The 16,872-nt window shown below is 30.7% G+C and overlaps 2 protein-coding genes across 2 annotated transcripts; both read left to right on the forward strand.

The window, feature by feature from the left end:
- Nucleotides 1-480: 480 nt before the first annotated feature.
- On the forward strand, nucleotides 481-1,011 carry LOTGIDRAFT_101342 (hypothetical protein; the record flags this gene model as incomplete). Its single annotated transcript, XM_009052309.1, has 1 exon — nucleotides 481-1,011. A coding segment is annotated over one exon (531 nt), but the record flags the coding sequence as incomplete, so codon positions are not given.
- A 13,225-nt stretch (nucleotides 1,012-14,236) lies between these two features.
- LOTGIDRAFT_114228 (hypothetical protein) lies at nucleotides 14,237-16,259 on the forward strand (the record flags this gene model as incomplete). Its single annotated transcript, XM_009052310.1, has 6 exons — nucleotides 14,237-14,367; nucleotides 14,587-14,700; nucleotides 14,946-15,060; nucleotides 15,420-15,518; nucleotides 15,706-15,812; nucleotides 16,133-16,259. 6 exons carry the CDS (start codon nucleotides 14,237-14,239, stop codon nucleotides 16,257-16,259), a joined length of 693 nt encoding a protein of 230 aa, XP_009050558.1.
- Nucleotides 16,260-16,872: the final 613 nt, after the last annotated feature.

The raw sequence follows: 16,872 nt of genomic DNA on the forward strand, positions 1-16,872 counted from the left end.
TACTACTAGAACATCACATCTCAAATATACCTCAACCATTCAACCATCTATTACTTACACTACTAGAACATCACATCTCAAATATACCTCAACCATCTATTACTTATACTACTAGAACACCACATCTCAAATATACCTCAACCATCTATTACTTATACTACTAGAACACCACATCTCAAATATACCTCAACCATCTATTACTTATACTACTAGAACACCACATCTCAAATATACCCCAACCATCTATTACTTACACTACTAGAACATCACATCTCAAATATACCTCAACCATCTATTACTTATACTACTAGAACACCACATCTCAAATATACCTCAACCATTCAACCATCTATTACTTATACTACTAGAACACCACATCTCTAATATACCTCAACCATCTATTACTTACATTACTAGAACATCACATCTCAAATATACCTCAACCATCTATTACTTATACTACTAGAACACCACATCTCAAATATACCCCAACCATCTATTACTTATACTACTAGAACACCACATCTCAAATATACCTCAACCATTCAACCATCTATTACTTATACTACTAGAACACCACATCTCAAATATACCTCAACCATTCAACCATCTATTACTTATACTACTAGAACATCACATCTCAAATATACCTCAACCATTCAACCATCTATTACTTATACTACTAGAACATCACATCTCAAATATACCTCAACCATTCAATCATATATTACTTATACTACTAGAACACCACATCTCAAATATACCTCAACCATTCAACCATCTATTACTTATACTACTAGAACACCACATCTCAAATATACCTCAACCATTCAATCATATATTACTTATACTACTAGAACACCACATCTCAAATATACCTCAACCATTCAACCATCTATTACTTATACTACTAGAACACCACATCTCAAATATACCTCAACCATTCAACCATCTATTACTTATACTACTAGAACACCACATCTCAAATATACCCCAACCATCTATTACTTATACTACTATAACACCACATCTCAAATATACCTCAACCATTCAACCATCTATTACTTATACTACTAGAACACCACATCTCTAATATACCTCAACCATTCAACCATCTATTACTTATACTACTAGAACACCACATCTCAAATATACCTCAACCATTCAACCATCTATTACTTATACTACTAGAACATCACATCTCAAATGGGTATCTCAATGAGTTATTGAAATTGCTGACAATACTTAGTGAATATATACAATACAATTTCGAGACTATTCAGCTGTGCAAATTGGGAGACTGACAAAAACGTTCCTCTTTCATATGGGAATCACATTGGAATGATGCATTGAGGTCCCATATACTGCAAGCTACAGATCAAAACTGTCAATGTTGCTGTCCTATCAAAAATTCTCTTCCTTGCAATTTGTTAGCTTATCAAGATGCAGAATTTTTTTTAAAGCATAATATTTATTTCAAGATAACATATTGAATGAATTGATCTTGAAATGCAGCTCTTCCAATGGTACACGTGCCTCAATGTTATAATCTCTATGTAAATCTATCCACAGTTTAAATAGGATGCTCTCCATTAACCTCTTCATCATAATCTTGTCTTTTAGAAATCTGTGGGATTATTTGAAATTCAAAATCTGTGGTTTCATTAAAAAAACATTGGCCTCAATTAGCATCCATATCCTACTGATAACAAAAAACCAATACAACTCTTTCACTCTTCTTGGACATTATCTTTTCATTTTTGACAAAGTCTAATTAGATGTTAAAACTGATTCTGAAGAATAATGACTTCAAAATTTCCTTTAAACCAAGATAACTAACCAAGAACTTTTATTCAAATTTTGTAAGAATTAAAATATCCATCTATTCTGGCCTCCTGAACAGTTATCTAGTATTTTAAAATCAAACATCAATAAAACTTGTTACAATCTGTTAGCTTATTCATCTCAATCAGGGATCACTTTTTTTACCCATATGATTAATATATAAATTCTGAATAATTATTTTACTAAATCACCACAATAGACATGTCCACAAATCAGTCCAAGTCCAAGACCCTAAAAAATCAACAAGATAGATATGACCATGCATCATGTAACTTTCAAGATGAAAAAGAGTGAAAAAAACCAGGTGTCTGTTAAATGAGTGAGCTCAGTTCACTGCACCTAACAAAACAGCATTTTAATCATAGCTCTTTGTGCAGAATCTTATTTCATGTCTGAATTTGAATGAATATTAAATGAAAACTGGAAATGAAATATGATGGATTATATTCATAATTATGACCAAGTTTCATCTTTAACACAAGAGAGTTTGAATACAAAGAAAGACTACAAGATGGTTGAACAATATTTGTTTGAATTGTTAATTGAATAATGTAACCTTTCCACCTCCATGTCTCTTTCTTTGTGTAACTTATTAGTTTGAGCTGAAAACATTTTCTTCTAATTTCAAATTTGACAGCAACACACAAAGCAAGTCACACCTAGGGCAAATATCAAAACTGATTCTCTATGGTGAGTATCTATAACTCATAGAAAGTTTTAAATACAAAGTAAGTTTGCCAAAAAAGGTTATCGCTGCTTGTCCTGTGTGTGAGGCTGCTTGTCTAAAAGGGTAAGGAACTGTTGGTCTTAAGAAATTATGTCGGTAAATCATCCTCATAAGTCACAAGTCATCAATGCCTGAGAGCAATCCAAGTTAAAATGAGGCGAAGTGGGATCTGGGTGGATAATTGAAAAAAGACACTTCTAAAGTTTGGTTGTAGTATTAAAAGTGACACAATAGTCTCAATCAGGCAACAGTCTTGTTTTATTGTTGTTGATACTTAATGTTGATAAATAAACAGATAATAAAGAGAGTCAATAAAAATGTGTAAGCTATGATAAAGGTCAGATAAAAGTAAATAATAATAATATTATTATCTCATCAAATAATTACAACAGTTAGCTAGAAATTAGTTAGTTTGACCTTTATCAGCTGTCTATATCTACTATTATAAACTTATTATACTAATCATTTTATCACAGCATCAACTCTTTTCACATAATACTTTAAATATAAATTGTTTAAATGTTCGTTTAAATACATGTAACAGTAAAATAATGATGTAAGGTGGGAAACCTGTAAGTTTCTTCTTCAAAAATATTAACAATATCACCAGATCTTATATCTAAATATGATATTAGGTCAAAAAGAGTATAACCTTTGAAAACAACCAAAATATGAACATAAAAATCACTAAGCAAATCAAATGCAACTGTGCAACTGAAACTTTAAGATAAACAGAAATATATTCTTATTACTGAGATTGTATTGTAAACTTGGTCTGGATATTTGAGAGTTGCTTTGCTATACAAGGGTTTATATTAAATCATGAGAAGGATGAGTAACAGTATTGTATTTAACAATAATGAACAATGTTGCAATAAAAGATATGCATATTATTTGTATTAAGACAGGTAAATTATCTATTTTTAGTTGTTAGATTTACTTTTATCTCTCAAAAACTAAGGTAGCTTGTGCCAATTCATTACTGTATCAGGGAAAGTCTGAATATCTGGTTTGTAAAAAAATGTAGATAAGAAACATTGAAATGTTATGATTCCAGTAATTGTTATAATTATAACAATTCTAGAAGCTAATTTAGAAATGTTGACACGAAGTTACCAGCCAATTAAAAATTAAAACAAGAGAAATACATAACACTTCACTTTATTTGAATTCCAGTATGATTGGAATCAAACAGGTGAATAATAAAATAGTCCTGATTCCTGATAGTCTGAGACTAGGGTGGAAATATCTGATTGTATTCCAAGCCTTATACTATCAATCACCGCTGTCATTCTGGTATTTATACAGTAAACTATACTCTAGTTTCTCCCTTACAATAGCTGTCAAACTTCTAAACTTGGTCAGACTAAAGACTTGAAGGGATCTTTTCATCTAAAAATCGTGGGTTTTTTTCCATGGCAGTAACACTTATCAGAATATCTGATGTCTTGTTTGTCTACAAATGAATAACAACAAGCTGCTGTATCAAACTAAGATTAAACAGATTTAACTTTTATTCTCTGAACTTTATCATCAGATAGAACTTTCTGCATTACCCTATTGTAAGTCAAAAATAAGAGAATATCATAATCAATGATTTGATATATGCCTGGGTTAGATAGATATGTTTTAGCATCCTTGATCCTACTGACAGCATAAATCATTAAATCACACATTAAATCATGACATTATACTGATATCATATTGATCATATAAAACACAATAAACAACAATTTCAAAACATATTTACTAGGACAAATTTGATTAATTTTTCCACCCAAATTTCAAGCAACATGCAACTTAATCTCCAGGTCTAATTTAATCAAAACTGTAGTATCTGGTGGCTTTAATATAAAATTTTAAAAATATTATAGCAATATGCATTTGGTGCATCCAATCTAATGTAGCATGTATTAACAAAGCATGAATCAAGTTTTTTTTTATAGCTATCCCTTGTTAATTCACGTCAAGTTTCTCTGGCAGTTTGATAAGAGAATTATATTGTGTAACAATTATTATTCAACCAATAAAATTGATGTTTTCAATTAGTGTCAATCAATAACTTAATCATCTGTAGACAACAATATATCTCAATATTACTATTTTATACCAAAATACATCAACAATTCTAATCTTTACCATGTTACAATAGATTACTACAGTGTCAGTATTTTAATTATTCCATATTTAACAATTGTAATGATCAATTCTATAACATTATTCCAGTCATTTAGGTACGATATATTCAATAGCCCCTTTCAGATATTGTGTTATTGTAATCAAGATTAATAAAATTTGCTATAAAATCAAACCCAATGCCCTCTCTAGACACATTATAGTTGTAAGTGAAGACAATGCAAGTGATCAAATCAATCAGTGATCAATATCTGATCAGTATTAATATCTGTATTAATATAAAATATCAATTAAACAGTCTGAAGAATATTCAACTTATTGCCCTCTACTGTCCACATGTGATTTCAAACCAGTTATATTTACTGCAGTGAACTTAAAGACAGGGGAAGGAGACCATTCTGTTAACTCTCTCTCAGTATTGGCAAGGGCATCCAAAAGTTTTAAATTCTTTTTGTACAGCACCTCTCCTGAGCAGATTATAATCAAATCCATAATGATTTTACACACACCATCTCCTATATTGAAGGTTTTCAAGCAAACAAGACACATTTTGAAGTTGCTCAAGTACAATAAGCTTACTGACAAGATTGGAAACATCATCTCAATTTGCGATATGCCCTGCCTTCAGTTACATTGCATTTTGTGTTTTTTTTTCCTCTAATCAAATTGTGTCATATTAACAGGTCACTGAAAGTAACACAACACAGCTTTGTGAAAATTGTTTTATAAAAAGCTGAAAACAAAACAAAAGGAAGGGTATAAAAAAGTGTGGCCTTGAGAAAAAAACAAGCCAATTACATTATCAGATAATCTATTGAAAATTTACCTAAATAAATTACCTCATAATTAGAAAAGAATCGATTGTTTTACAGAAGAAAATGAATACAGATCATTTGAAGATAGTTTGACACTCTGAGACTACTGTTTAATTATTTATTATGAAGCAGCAAATAATTACTTTAAAAACTGATTAATGTTTTCAAAATGTATCCAAGTGGAAAAGGCTGCAATTATTCATCAGAGCACAATTATCACTAGTAGCAGACGGGTTAAGAAGGCTAAAAATGCTTTTAATTTATTAAATTGAGAACCACACAAAAAGTTGTTATTTTTCTATCAGACACACACCAAAATCCTAACTTACAGAACTTCAGTGGGGAAAACACGTTGCAGTGTTATTATAAATAAAAAAATATACCTTACACTTGGCCAACTCTCACAAGAACTGATCATGAAGTCTGAAGGGAGTGGGAATGCTCATTACTAAGAAAAGTTGACAACCCTTTAAGATGGGAAAAGATGAGGAATAAGGATTATCACAGAGCCAATGTGAACTATTATTTTTTTATGATATTGCCCAGAACAGCCCTAAATATATCAAAGCTTGTGTCGTAATTCCAGATCTAAACTCGACAGTAACTGTCTATTTGGAAGGAATTCTATCTAAAATATGTGATTAAAGAAAACTTTTTGAACAAAAGATTCCTGACTCTTATGTTTCCAGCTGTTCTAAAAGAAAAAACTCCTGCCTGGCCACGTTTTCTGTGGCTACTAAGAATGTTAACATTTTTGGCACCGGTAATGAGTTAGGAAGAAAAAAAGAATAATGAAAAAAGTGTGAGAAAGAATGATTAATTTCAAGCTAGGCTGGCACATTACGTAATCAGTTAATTCATATTATTGATGGGAAAATCTCATTTATCATGAGAACTGCAGGAAGATTTGACGTTTTCTATTCTAGCCTACTGATAGCATGATGTTGATTTCTTTCTACTAGACAAATACATCTTTTAATTACATCTCTAATCAATACTACACTCTAAAACTGGGATGAATTATATAGATATATATTATCCTATCATAACTGGGATGTATTATATAGATATATATTATCTTATCATAACTGGGATGTATTATATAGATATATATTATGATATCAAAACTAAATTTTTGAATGCTCAGTTATCACAACCCTGAGGCTTTCTAAAGCTGCGAATAGAAGAGGTACGGTGTCCGGTGCAGTGTATGGTGCGGAATAATCTATACAAATGAAAATAGTAAACACAAAAGATGCGGGTACGGACATAATTTTGTTCTACTGTATCGATAATCCTGCACCATACACCTCACTGGACCTTGTCTATCCACACCTTTAGTTTCCAGTTTCATCGATCAGGCTTTAGGCGACACCAATTTATAAACTTGGATTACGGGCCCGCCGACCTGCTTTTTTGACGAATCCCAATAAAAATAAAAATGAAAAAATCTATTTTTTTTTTATTCTTACTGTGTCCGCCGATGTAAAAATTTCAACACGAAATCCTAAAGGGACGTAACTCGGTTGATAAGTTGTACTCGCTTAGCGAAAGCGTTCACTGTTGAATGGTCAGTCAGTGTTAATGAGACAAAAGGCTAGTTCCACGATGTTTTTGATAACGGTACTACAAAGCAAGTACGCAAATGAGGTGCCTGCAAATTTCTAAAATAAATCTTGAACCGAAGCTATTTTCATTCGAAAGATAAATTGGTTTGTAATATGTTGATTGTTGGCTAGATAGTTTTATAATTTGTTGTATTATGAGATTAGTTCTGGAAATCTGGAAAAGCCTTTCAAAAAATAAAATAAACCAACAACACATGATTTGTGATTTGGTTCGTTCCAGTCTGCAAATTTTGTAAAAATTCTCTCGTCGGCCATTATTCAATTGTTGTGATGAAAATACATCTATGTGAAAATGTGAGAAAATGAGCGTTGAACTCGATGTTTATATCAACGTCTCCATATGTACCGAGGGCCGTGTCACAAAACGAACTATAGTGCGTGCCTCTGATGACGAAAATGTTGGTAATTTGTTGACGCGCTCCGGATGGCAGGACACAGAAGAAGTAACCGTCTCCAGCGTTAAAGCCGGTATCGAAATAGACCATGAAACTACCGATGTAGAGATAGTTACACCCGTAGCAGTTTTAAGACTATTTAATTTTAAATCCATAAGGTTTAATCTGGTGTTTGTTTGTTTCCAAAGGATATAAATAAAGGTTTAAATACATTCCTTTTTCGTCTTCTTGAAATGCAGATTTTTTTTATTTTTTATTTTTATCCCCCCCTGCTCCCTGCTTTTTTCAAAAGTTTTGCCTGTAATTCAACTAATTAAATTGGTGTGGCCTTAAATTTTATATTATTAACGAAACTAAAATCTTAGTTAAATTATGATACAACATGTTTAGTGTCAACACTAAAACCATTGTAACACCAAAACTTCAGAGCCCTATTCAAAATGGAACTACAATATTAAGTTATCAAATATAAACTACCAAAGAGTTTATATAGACAAATTTTGATTGTTAAGCTTAAAAAAAATCAATGGAATGAATATCTTATTCCATTTTGTCTACAAATTAATATTTACCTATCCAAACTTTGATTATCAAATAATTACTTTTTAATTTCACTATGGCTTCAAAATATAATTTATCTATCCTGATTTTGATCATCAACATTTTTTAATTCCATTTTGGCTACGAAAAAACATTAGTTTATCTGGCATTTAATCTATTTCAATACAATAATAATTTTTGTAGGGTTACATAAAGACGATAGTTATCTGATGATTTCTGGAAAAATCAACATTGACCAAAGACTTCCAGGAACCGTAGATGAGAAATTCCTATAGATTTCTACCAAATCAACTGACTCTTGCTCTCTTCATTTCTCAAAGTTTGACAGCAGAATGATAAGTTGATGTGTTTCTATACATTTATTTCTACAAACTATACTCATTTAACATGACAAATTTCTTCAACCATTTCATATCTTTTTGTCTCTTTTGACAATTCCAATTTTTCAAGATTACCAAATTCTGTAGGAATTGATTGAAGTATTTGATAGTTTGTGTCAGAATGTTGCAGTAAGATTTGTAAAGAGTTGAATAGATTGATGAGAATATTGGACATGATAAATTTATACTGGAGAAAAAATACTGCGTAAATTTTAATCCTTATGGAATTTTCATGAATTTCTCACATATTGATGAATCTGTACATTAAAGATTAAATCATTGAATGGATGAATAAATGGAAAATGGGAATTCATTTCTAATATCAGTCTGATGTTAAATTGTTGGTAAATTTTACTCCAAACATGTATCCTTTTCTAGAATCATTTCAGAATGGACTAAAAAATGCAATGATTTTGAAAATTGGAAAATTTTAACTTGAAGCAAATTTACAAAAAAAACAATAAACCAACTATTCAAAATTCTCAAATGTTATGCGCAAATCTATCAAATAATAACTTTTTAGTTTAATATTCATACACATGCAAATAATTGCAAACTGGAGCTAAATTATGAATTATTTTGAAAACGTCAAGTTAAAAGATAACTATTTAGTCATATTTAACACAATTATGGTGCCAATAAAGTCAAACTTGTTCCAAGTGAGTTTTTAGATGCCTTTGACCCACTGGTTTTTACTTGGTAGAGTACTTACTTTTTTTGACGAAAAAAGTGGGATTATGATTACAGACAGTTCTACTTGAAGATAAAGGTATATCTGAGAAGATGAGTTAGACCTTCTAGTAAATACCAATAAGATGAAGAGTGAAGTATTAGATTAGTATAAAATAACATAGTAAATACTACAATAGGGTGAGGTATAATCTTTATCAAAATGTCTTGTGGCTAAAATTTCTTTACAAGTACTTTGTACCACTCTTAAACATATCACAATATTCTTAAAAATACACTGATCTTGGTAACAAATACTTGATCATGTACCACTGAGAGCAAATACAACAGTATCATTACAAATTACCTTATGGTACTACTTGGATGTAACATTGAAAAGGTTGAAAAGGTGAAAAAAGGATCACATCATGATGTACTGCTCCTTGATGCACTAATAAAATGAATCTTATAGTGTGTTCAGACAACTAAAGTTAACTATCAATCATTCCTCTAGTCCAGTTTTTGTAGACTTCTGCATGCGACAGATTAAACTTAAGCTGGCTTAACTTGCACCTACTTTGGAGGTGGTTTAAAACCTGACTTATATAGTTAATTTGGCTGTCTGAGCACTACTGGCTAACATTAAGCCAGTTATGTCATTTCTGCACTTAACAAATTCCCGCCATTATTACCTATGACCCTGAACTTCCCCATAACTTCCAAGGTAATGTTGAAGCTGGCTTAACTTTTATGTCAGCATGAACGCTCACCTAAAAACAGTAAACGATGCTGAAGAACGGTTGATAGTTCAGTTCAGCTGCCTTAAATTTAGTCATCTGAAAGCACTATAAGAGTTTGTTTCCTAAACTCTATACAAACTCTATCTTTATGCAGGCTGAGTGGTTCCCTTGCTGAGAAACTTTGAGTCCAATTTTGGTAGCTGAGACTGTCCGAGATTAGTCAACAAAGTGAAAACTGTCTATCAGCAAGTTTATATTTCTGGGATAGAACATGCTGACTGAAAATGAGCAGGCTAGATTTAAAACAGATTCATTCAATAAAACCAAATTTGACAAACTATACATCCTACTTTTACACTGTCATAGTTTACATTAGAAAATTTTTGGGAAAGGATCATGTATTCTACACTCAATTTACTCAAGTAAAAGAGTCTGTAATAAAGAAATGTGACATGATAATAAAATAAAGGAGGTAGAAAGAAGCAGAACACAGATACAAGAGAATTCTAATTTATCTTCAAGTACTGGAGATGTCACGTCCATGAAGTAGATAAGTGTAGAAAAACTGTTGCACCACTGTGACTAAGAGGACATAACTCTTATTGAAATGACAGAAATATTGACACAAGCCTATACAGTTGTCAATCATTGGGTAACATGTGAGCAACTCGAGGCCTACTTGAAATATCGATTAGATCTGATGATAAGTAGACAATATCTCTATAATTTGTTTATTTTATTGATCATTGTCATCAAATGTAGGCAATGAATATTCATCTGCATATCATTTTAATCCTAATCTTGGCTACCATGTCAATGGTACTCTATCATTTTGATCAGGATAATATTGGCAAGTTATCACACGTTTGAACAAAGGTTTGAAATCACAATTTAGGAGATAAAAATCCTTAAATCACCTTGTATGAAAATTATCAGTGTAAAATATTCTTAGACAATTGTACTCTGATCTTGTGGGGATGCTTCATTGCTTGCTTGAACATGTTGTGCTCTTAAGAATTTTAGTTCAACATACTGGGCAACAGTAAAAAAAAAAACTTTAAGATCTTTTTTAATAATAGTTCAATTGCTGTACAAAAATAATAATTTCTCCGCCTACACATGGGCTGTTACACATTTGGTTGCATCAAGTCTAGCAAAATAGAATTTAGATAGTTTTACTACCATATTACTTAGCACTTACATGGATGTCAGTTACAAATTATTTATCTTCTGCTAATGGGTCAGAATTTATACATTTGATATTGTTTTTATCAACTGAATTTTTAGAAAAAGAAATATTCCAAGAAAGTGTGATATAAAATAGAACTAATGTAGAAGAAAAAATAAATAAGAGTGTATATATAGTGAATTATAACTGATATTGTTTATTTATTTTCTATATTATTATCATATAACACTTGTCAACAATCATATTTGACACTAATCTCTTTCACATAATATATAGTTATATCAGAACATTTCACTGCACTATTTCTTCTGAGGTTAACTTCATTCTGTTTCATTTCTTCACCTACTACATGAAGCATGTATAGAGGTTATTCATTAAGCACAATATCAATTTGTCAAGTTGGCAATAAGGTACTGGCCTTAAAATGATTTAAAAAGATACAAAAACATTTTCTCTGAATGTCATGACCATTTTTATCAATTTTACCTTATTCGAAAATCCAAAACAGCTGTTAAGATTCATTATCTATCATTATCTTTAAATTTTCAATTATTCAAATAAACAATCATTACGAAAGTACTTAACAATTATTCTAACTATCAAAAAATCAAAAACCATCCTCATTATAATAAAGTCTAAAAAGGGGTATTATCTATCTTCATGAACAAATCAAAATTTGCTTGTGATTCAAAATCTTTCATCTTTTCAAATATTTTCCTAGAGATTTTTTTTTAACATTTTTATTTCTGTAGTTTTGGTCTGAGGTTGTCTTTATGTAAGAAATATTGTCACTGATCCCTAATGTAATCTTTACATGACCCAGAAGGATTGGTCCCTTATTTCAAATACAAACAACCCCCTAGTGTGAACTTGTATTTTTCTCTCCTTACAATAATAACCAGATATCTTACTTATATTTTCATAAGATCAATCCTTTATAATTTCATGTAATTTCATACTCATACATTCAAAAGTTTAATTTACCAATCTCTCAGATTTCTTCAGGTCTGCATTATTTAATACAAAACACATACATTCTTTTGATCAAAGGAGAGTTTTTTTGTGAAAAAAAAAAAACTTTTTAACTTATTTTGCTTAATATAAGATTTTGATAAATATTTTATACTTTTAATCATTTCATATCATATAATAAAGAGATGCAGACATACATTCAATCTGACGTTTGGTTCTCTCACAATTCATCAAAAGGTATAATGCCGCTTTAGACATGTGCGAAAATTATATTTACCCCAATGAAATCAATCACAGTCCAAATTGGTGCAGTATGGCTTATGGTTTAAAAACGGCTTATAACTTCATAATTGAAATCAAGACAATTGCTCTTTTTATATTTAGTCTGAATCTGTGTAACAAGTTGGCAGGTTTAAAGTTAGCTCCATATTCCAACTGTAGAAGGGTCATGGAAATTTGGTAATCATAATACAAACGGTTGGAATCGGTCATTTTCACAAATTTCATAAAACATAATCTGTAAAGTGTCAGCAATGACCAGCACAAAATTAATGACTGCAACTCATATAACATAAGATGATGAGGTTGATCAACTTTTATTTTATCTCCAAGTCAAAATCTCATGATATTGTCTGTTTTTAGTTCTAATATTGTGGTAATATGCCACAATAATATTGCAACAATTTACTGGTATAGATAGGTAATATAGATAGGTAATATAGATAGGTATGATATTGAACCCTTTCTATTTTTCATCATGTTGCTCAACTTGATAATTGATGCCTTGTTGATAGAATAACACTGGTATATAAGGCTATGGTATATTAGACTATGGTATATCAGACTGTGGTTTATCAAACTATGGTATATCAGACTGTGGTTTATCAAACTATGGCACCATGGTATATTAAACTATGGTATATCAAACTGTAGCATAATTATTTAACAATGGTATATTAAACTATGGTATATTAGACTTTGGTATATTAGACTGTTGTGTATCAGGTGATAAATAACACTTAGATTATCATATTATGGTATATAGTATGCCACTATGCTAAATCAAAGTATCTTATTATGATATATCTGACTTCATGCCACAATGGTATATCAGAGTCTGAACTGTTTTGTCTAGCCTACGAAAGCTATCATCAGTATCTGCTGTCAGACAGGAGTCTGCAAGGAAAAAAGTTGCAGAACTTACCCAAAAGTCGAAAGGTTTCAACTTCATCCATATATAAGTTCAGGTATGCATGGTCGAGTGTTGCACATCCCAGCAAAACTATACTCCTCAAAATTAAGGAAACCCCCTTCATTTTCCATGAAAATAAAAGCACTCGTTCTCATGAATCGATTTTACTGTTATGTTTGACATACTCTTACAAACTCATATTTTCTTTTTGGCCTTAACCTTCAAGCTGAAATGTTGCCAAAAATAAATAATCACCCAATCAGATTATTTCTTGAAGTAAGTATGATTGGTTGATTAGTATTGACTGTAGATTAGGTTTCACAGTATACTCAACTAATTAGTTGATTAGTGGAATATAGCACATAAGAACTCTTTTGGGTTCGAGGCTAATTTGTCAAAGCAAGATGGCCGCTGTTTAGCTCCAATCTCAAGGATTCCTTATTTTAAGCATTTTGTAACTGTAATAATATAATAAGAATATAATATTTAGTATAGATTAATAGATAGAAAGGTATTTGAACGTTTTGTAATGAAATTTTCCCTCAGATATCTGTGTTGTACAAGATTTTAATGTTTGCGTTCTTGTGTCTTGAATTTGTCAACGCAAACCTTTATAACACATAAAGAATTCTTGAATATTGTGATTTATTTTTACCAGTGTATGTGTCTTAATGCATACTATATATATTTTTTTGTATTTTGTGACTTGTTTATTCGATTAAACCATAAGAATATTATTTAATTGTTTCCCTACTAACCATGTTAATTGTCATAATTGTGTGAATTTGCGCAAACATCACTCAGTTACAATGTAACTAATGTTTATAGATTTCTTTCTCAGTCTCACATTATCTCTAGATATGGAAATAGAATTATCTACTATTGTTGACCACTGTGTTGTGTTTTTAATTCATAAATTCATGTTTTCATTGATGTAGGCAATACTGATATACAAATCTCCAGACAGATAGTTCAAACTAAATCAAAATGACAACAGCTGCCAGACCAACTTGGGATACTGCTAGAGGTGGTAGTGGTAAAGGAGAAAATGACCTTAGTGCTCTTTCTAAACAATATTCTAGTAGAGATCTACCAGCCCACACTAAATTAAAATACAGGTATATAATATGCTTAATAGTTTTATCTCTGTTTTGTTTACTGGCAGTGTAAAAACAAAACTGTGGAATCTTTTATCAAAGCAATGAATCTATTTTTTATTTAGATTGGTACCAGTATCAATCAAAATATCAGATGTTGTCTCTTAAAACCCATATAATGATCAAAGGCCAGTAAAGTCTGTAAGTTCCAGACTAATGTTATATTGATTGTATTTTTAGACAAGAAGGACAGTCTAATTACAGTGAAGTTAGAGGACGTGATTTCAGAAGAGAATTAGAAGATAGAGAAAGAACAGCCAGAGATAAAAGAGATGGCAGAAGGGGTGGAGGTTTGTTCACGTTGATTTTTGTGAACTTTTTCCTAGACATATTACTGTAACAAATCATACAAGTCCCTCACATCTTGCAATTTTCTTAAATTATCCAATTTACTTGATGAGGATTGCTCCTAAAATTAGCCAGAAGGAAATTCAGGAAATTTTTGGCTCAAATATGTCAGATATTCCTTGATCACTCCTGATTTTGTAGATGGCTGTTAATTGTAAACCCAGTGTGCGATGGACTTTAATTCTAACGAGATATCATTACTTTGACTATTTTTCTTCAGATTCAAGTACATCCAGTAGTAAAAGACCTAGATTAGATCAGATCCCAGCAGCCAATTTAGATGCAGATGATCCTGTTGATGAGGATGTAAGTTTATTTTGAAGTTTTTCTTAACTATGCACTGGTCTATCTTGTGATCTTTTGCCTTTTCTTTGTTTCTGCACAACAAGAGGGGATGATGGAGCCATCCCTGAAGCATTTGAACATTGCTTGAAGACTTTCATTATATGACATCATGTAAGCTTATTCAATTAAAAATATATATTGGGTCTTAGAGTTTTATGACAATAAGAGTATTTTATTTATAAAAATACTGTTTTAATGATAATTGCTTGCTGATACTGATCTCATTATAAGATGTCAGATTTTCTTAGTTTATTTTGAATTTCTGGTCAATGATGAATTGATTGATACTCAATAAATGTCTTTATTAACCTATTGTGCAGGAAGATGAGGATAGTTCTGATGATGAAGACGATACAGCAGAATTATTAGCTGAATTACAGAAGATTAAAAAAGAAAGAGCTGCTGAAAGAGCTAAACAGGTATGTTGTCACTTTTGTATCACAAATTTTCGATTTCAGTTTATTGATTGACTGAAGGGCAATATTCATATCATATATCAATAATGAATAATAAAGCATTGCTCGATTCTTATCCATTATTTGGCTCTGTCTAGATTTATTTATTGTCTTCACTTGGAGTATACCTATAACTTTATTTAATTACCAGGAATCAGAGAGAAAAGTGGAAGAAGAAAGAATTAGAACAGAGAATATTTTAAAAGGAAACCCACTTTTAAACCAAAGTGAAAAACAAGATTTTAAAGTTAAAAGAAGGTATGTTAATTAGAGATTGCAGGGTTGTATTTACCACATTATTTATTGGAGTGAAGATTACACAAATAACACATGTAGCCATATTGAAGAGGTGCTGAGGTTGCAACCTTGGACAGAATGAGCATGTTCTCCCTAGCCCTTATAGTCTGTTTTTTTGTCATGTCTGTTAAACCCATTTTATTATTATAATAAGCAACATAATTCCTTGGCAGACAATTATCTTTATACCACCATCCATGATCCTGCAATTTGATCAGTTAGTTAGTAATTCAATTTTCTTTGTCCACTTATTGTAACTGGATATTAATATCTATTTACAGATGGGATGATGACGTTGTATTTAAAAATTGTGCTAAGGGTGAAGAGGATAAAAAGACAAAAGGTTTCATCAATGACACATTACGTTCTCAATTTCATCGGAAATTTATGGAGAAATATGTCAAGTGAATGGTGATTCTCCGTGTAAATTGAAAACAATCCTGAACTGTTACTTGGAATTTTTCTGTCAAACTTAAAGTGTTGCTCCATTATAAAGTTGTTTTGTATAAATTAGTTAACATCTAGCTATAATTGATCAACCATTATTCAAAGCATGAATATAAAGACTTGATTTATTTTTTTTAATGTTAAAAGGCAATTTAACCACCTGACAATTTATGTATAGAAGAGTTCAAAAAAGGAAAAAAACAACTGAAAATTCATATAAAACACATTTCTCATATAAACATCATTTTATTTCTCAAAAATATCAATTTGTAAATATTGTCAATGTCATGTAGTAAAATATTTAAAGTTCATCTTTTGTTTTCATCTTATCCATTAGAGGCATGTATCCATTGAAATTCACTATAAAGTAATGCTCTTTGATATTTTGAAAGCAGTAATTGTGGACTTAAAGACTGAATTACCCTGGTAAACCATTCTGAGATATGTTAACAGAAATGAACAACATCCAGATTTATATTGATATATAACATTTATACAAAATAATATATTATACTCATAAAAATATAGAAGATATTTTACATTGGAATATGAATGATTGAAATACACGAACATA

This window comes from Lottia gigantea (assembly GCF_000327385.1).
Source record: "Lottia gigantea unplaced genomic scaffold LOTGIsca_18, whole genome shotgun sequence".
NCBI lineage: Eukaryota > Metazoa > Mollusca > Gastropoda > Lottiidae > Lottia > Lottia gigantea.